At 43.7% G+C, this 5231-nt stretch overlaps 1 protein-coding gene across 1 annotated transcript; it reads left to right on the top strand.

Annotated features, from left to right (window-relative positions):
- Positions 1-4410: 4410 nt before the first annotated feature.
- On the top strand, positions 4411-4970 carry LOC121027569 (40S ribosomal protein S24-like; the record flags this gene model as incomplete). The annotated part of the gene is made up of 1 exon (XM_040471119.1): positions 4411-4970. A coding segment is annotated over one exon (411 nt), but the record flags the coding sequence as incomplete, so codon positions are not given.
- Between the last annotated feature and the right edge of the window lie 261 nt (positions 4971-5231).

The following is a 5231-nucleotide window of genomic DNA, read 5'->3' as shown; positions in this document are numbered from 1 at the left end:
GCAGGGAGTGGGGCAGAGGGGGACAGACAGAGAATCTTAAGCAGATTCCATGCCCAGCATGGAACCTGATGCAGGGCTCAGTCTTACAAATGTGAGATCATGACCTGAGCTGAAATCAAGAGTCCTGTGCTTAACTGACTGAGCTATCCAGGCCCCCTTACTTTTTTTTTTTTTATGTATACCTGTGCATCTTGGTGCATAGGCAGAGGTATATTTCTAGAACAGGTATGATGTTTTTATAATTAAAAATAGTTTAGAAAAGAATTGTGCTTTGGAAAACCCGTAGAAAATTTTCTTTTAGAAAAAAAATATCCAACAACATACATAAAATATATATTTAAAAGATGAAGTTGTCCCTTGGTGTGTCATTGGAAAGTAGCCAAGAGAAATAAAATGGGAGAAAAAGGACTTAAAAACCCACCTCATTGTCTAAATGTCTGAAACAGGGTTGGTTTTTGAATTATATATATTGAATCAAACTTGGGGGAATCGTAATTGAAGAAATGAAGGAAGGAAGGAAGGAAGGAAGGAAGGAAGGAAGGAAGGAAGGAAGGAAAAAGAGAAAGGAAGGAAGGGAGGGGGGGTGGTTGGAAACAAGAACAGAAATGCAGGGAGGAGTCCTCCGGGACTGCAGACCAGGGGAGGCTGAGAGGAAGGGTCTCCTCAGCGCTGAGCAGGGCTGTTGACTCAAGGGCAAGGACTGCACTTGTTTATCATAATAATATGGACATAATGCCTGTCCACTCAACACATGGCAACCGGCCACCCCCTCTTCTTTCCTATACAGCCTTTTTCCAGCCACCTGAAAGTAATAACCCTGAATTTTTTTTTAAGAAGTATCATTTTTTCATTCTTTTCACGTTTTCAATTGACCTTTATCCTTTAGTGAGTGAGAGAGATGAACAAATTTTAAGCCAGGTATTCAGAGTTTAGAGAGCTAAAAATCTTTCTCATCTCTTTAGATACTAGTACATACCGTTTTTCTGTCTGACTCCCAATAATTTTTAATTTATTTTTTTTAAGTTTATTCAGTTTTGAGAGAGAGAAAGAGACAGAGCACGAATGGGGGAGGGGCAGAGAGAGAGAGAGACACACACACACACAGAATCTGAAGCAGGCTCCGGGCTCTGAGCTATCAGCACACAGCTCAATGCGGGGCTCGAACCCGCTACCGGGAGATCATGACCTGAAACGAAGTGGGACGCTCAACCAACTGAGCCACCCCAGCACCCCTTTAATTAATTTTTTTAAGTAATATCTATTGCCAACACGGGGCTCAAACTCACAACCCCTAGATCAAGAGTCACAAGCTCCACCGACTGAGCCAGCCAGGTGCTCCTGTCTGACTCCCAATAATAATTATTTCCTGGAATCACTAGAAGTATCCTGCTTATGCCTTACTCCCCCCACCCCCACCCCCACCCTGACTATGCCTCAGACACCCTAAGGTGGAATTTATCACACACAGCCCAGAACTAAATATGCAACAAATTGTGGCTGAATTGACCTCAGTCAAGGAGAAACACGGGACAAGGTGTAAAAATAAGACGCTGATGGAATGTAGGGAGTGGGGGAAATAGAGCAAGAAGGATGGGCTAGAAGGAGAGATGTGGGAAGGAGGAACAGAGAATGAGAGGAACAGTAGAAGAACAGAAAGGAGCGCCTGAGGGGTTGAGGGGAAGAGGTGTGGAAAGGTGTTGAACTGGGGAGTCACCCATGCTCTTCATTAATTAGATCAATACACGGATAATAAGATCTATGTGAAACACCCAAAGGGCTGATGGGGGACAGTGGGTAGGTAAGTAGTGTAGGATGTCTGAGGCAAAGCAGGGGGAACCCCCCTCCAACACTCAAACATTACATGCTGACAGTGAGTGGTGGACTAATGCCAGGCAGTAAAATGGCTACTTGGGTGGCAGGGTCCTTGGCTGGGCATCCTGGCACATCGCTGGGCTACCAACAGCAGTGAATTTCTCATTTGGGCAGGTTTGTTGTGGATCCTGCCATAACCTTGCAGCTTTATTCCCAGAATGCCCTGCACCTGGGCCAGATTCACTGGCTCAGGTCTGGGCATTAACCCCTGAAGGCACTGTCAGAGTCACTTAAAGAGGCTGATGGAGGTGGGGGTAGGACGGGGAATGAGGGAGGGGTAGGAGAGAGAGAGGGGGGCAGCTATCTCTCAAGCCTTAGGTAATGAACAAAACATTCTCATCTCAAATTTTTAGAGACTGAAAGACGTGTCTTCAGGGCATATTTTCTTTGATCTCAAAGTATACATAACACACATATCTCTGCCTTCCACCCCTAAACGCTTAGAAGTCAGCTTCTTGTTTTAAGGAGGCTTTTCATTCTGGACACCCTTTCCCATGTCAGCCTGGGCTCCTCCCACACCAACATGGCATGGAGAAAGACCCTTCGAGCCAGAAAACTCAGCTTGAATTCCAGCTCTACCACTTACCCCTCTGAGCCTCATTTTCCGTTATCTATGAGATGGACACAGTGATCTGTGTCTCATAAGGTGACAGGAAGTAATAAATCACGTGTTGAATCTATTTGGGCCTTGGCACATATGAGGAACTCATGAAATTGTAGCTTCCTTCCTGTCTCCTTCTCTGTCTCCTGCAATTCTCCGTATGCAAATTGCTGGAAAGGAGGGGCCAGTGCACATAGCTCTCTCTGTGGGTATCCAGCACAGCACTGCATGTAATTAAGTACTTAATAAATGCTCTTTGATTAAGTTCAGCAGCATCATAGTGGGTGAAAAACACTTTGCGCAATCACCCTGATTAGATGTTTTTCCTTGGCAGAAATTCAGATGGCACCAATGATGAACTCAAAGTGTTGTTTTGGCAAATCACATAATGATACTTCAATTCGTTTCTCCCCAAGATGGGATGATAATCCTCCCACCTGTCTCACAACTCTGTTTCTATGCCATTGGACAGTCTGCGGTCTAGAATTTGAGGGCCTGCCTTCTGGTCCATAACATAATTAACCAAACATAGAAGCAAGAGATTGAGAAGCTAGTCAGAGAGACTGAGGAAGTGGTTTGTTGCTTCTTACCATCACTCACCCCTCCAAAGCCAGGAAAAGACGCGGCTTTCAAAAGGAACCCAGACGTTAGCTCAAGTCTTCTTGCCCTTCTGCCTTCGCTGATTTCTACAGGAAACCAATTTATGCCAGGTGCTTGCGGATTCTATAGGATTGATTGTCTGAGGATTTGGGGAAGGTAGGGCTTCCTGCTGTCCTACTGACTCAGCCCTCTTCCTCTTTTCCACTTTTCTCTCCTTTTTAGGAGCAAAAAAACCTTCGTTTTTCATGCATATCCATTCAGCTTACATCTCTTGTTGCCTGAGCAGGACCTTGATGCCCTACCCTCCTCTCCAAGTAGCTCATCAAAGTATTTCTTCCAAACAGACTTAGAGCTCTCCCTAGGATATACTCTGTGGTATGAACTCTTCTCCACCTTATCACCCCTTCCTCCTTCCTCTTCCACTCCACACCACATCCCCTACACTGCTAGGGGGCCACTCCCTAGGAGTAAGCAATAAGGTTCGGGCAGGGTGCTATGTCCATCTCAATGCTTTAGGACTGCGAGCTACCCAGAAACTTTAAGAAACTGACTTGCTCCGCAGTAGCTAAAATACTTGGTTGTAAACGCTCCCAAACCACACTTGCATTTAGAGGTGCAGTTCTCAACCAGCCCGCTGAGCGGCGCTGTTCCTCTATCAGTAAGATGGAGACCGTGGACTCCAGCGTAATGTTTTTCATCAAACGGGACAAATGTTTAGTGTTTCCGTCTCAGCACGTAAAGATAGATATTTGTTTCCTGTTAGTGACATGTATGAAGTGGCTTTTCAGTGGATACTAAATTAGTAAAGTGGACTATTATTTGAATAGCACTAGTATTTACCAGGCATTGTGTGAGGAGGTTGACTTCCTGAATCGCTGAAAACAGAATTTTAAAGTGTGAGATTTTGCTAATGTGCCTCAACTATGATCATCGTCATCGCTAAGGCCATACTCTTACCTACTACACACTAATCTGTTGCTGTGTGATACTCTTCTGTGTGCAGGCTGCAGGAACACAAAGCCAGGTAATATAATGGGAATTCTTTGTGAGTTTGAGAAGGGACTTTCTGGTTGTCTTTATTTTTCCTTCCTCTGGACGGAAAGCGGGGAAAGGAGATTAATATTTCTTAAATGTCCTTTATACACTAGGTATTATGTTGCTATTTTCTAAAAGTTACCTCATTAAACCTCATAACCTGATGAAGTAGGTGAGATTATGCTCATTTTACAGAAAAGGAAACCAAGGCCCAGAGAAGCCAGATGACTTGTTCAGAGTCACACCGCTACATTAAAGTGTAAGTTAAAGTATACGTGTTCTTTCCCTCGCTGGCTGCTTGAAGCTCGGCCGCCATCACAAACGACACAGTAACTATCGGGAGCAAGAAGTTCATGACTAACCGACTACTTCAGTGGAAACAGATGGTCATTGATGTTCATCATCCCGGAAAGGCAACAGTACCTAAGTCAGAAATTTGGGGAAAACTAGCCGAAATGTACAAGATCGCAGATGTCATCTTTGTATTTGGATTCAGAGCCCATTTTGGTGGTGGCCAGACAACTGGCTTTGGCATGATTTATGATTCCTTGGATTATGCAAAGAAAAACAAACCCAAACATAGACTTGCAAGACATAGCCTATATGAGAAGAAAAAGACGTCAAGAAAACAGAGAAAGGAAGAATACAAGAACAGAATGACGCAAGTCAGAAGAACTGCAAAAGCCAATGTGGGTCCTGGCAAAAAGAAGTGAGCTGGAGATTGGACCACAGAAGGAGTAAAGATTCTGCAGTGACTTTATCCGTGGTGATTGTGCAGATTTTTCGGGAGAAGATTAATAAACTAAGAACTTTTATGTGTAAAATAAATAAACAAGCAAACTAAAGTATATGTGACACCAAAGGCCTGGTTTTCACAATACACACACTACACGTACAATACAACGACGAAAAGGGAAAGCTGATGTTTCTAATGAGAGAAAATATTTTCAGTTCTCTGAAATTATTTTAAATTTTCAATGTTAGGAAACCTGAATAAGATTGCTGTGTTGTCTAGAAATCAATCTTGCATATTTACTCTTTTTTTTTTTTTAATGTTTATTTATTTCTGAGAGAGAAACAGAGACAGAGCACGAGGCGGGGGGAGGGGCAGAGAGAGAGGGAG

Source organism: Herpailurus yagouaroundi, unplaced genomic scaffold (assembly GCF_014898765.1).
Source record: "Herpailurus yagouaroundi ecotype Mexico unplaced genomic scaffold, PumYag 28, whole genome shotgun sequence".
NCBI classification, from domain to species: domain Eukaryota; kingdom Metazoa; phylum Chordata; class Mammalia; order Carnivora; family Felidae; genus Herpailurus; species Herpailurus yagouaroundi.
This window is presented reverse-complemented; position numbering and strand designations above follow the sequence as displayed.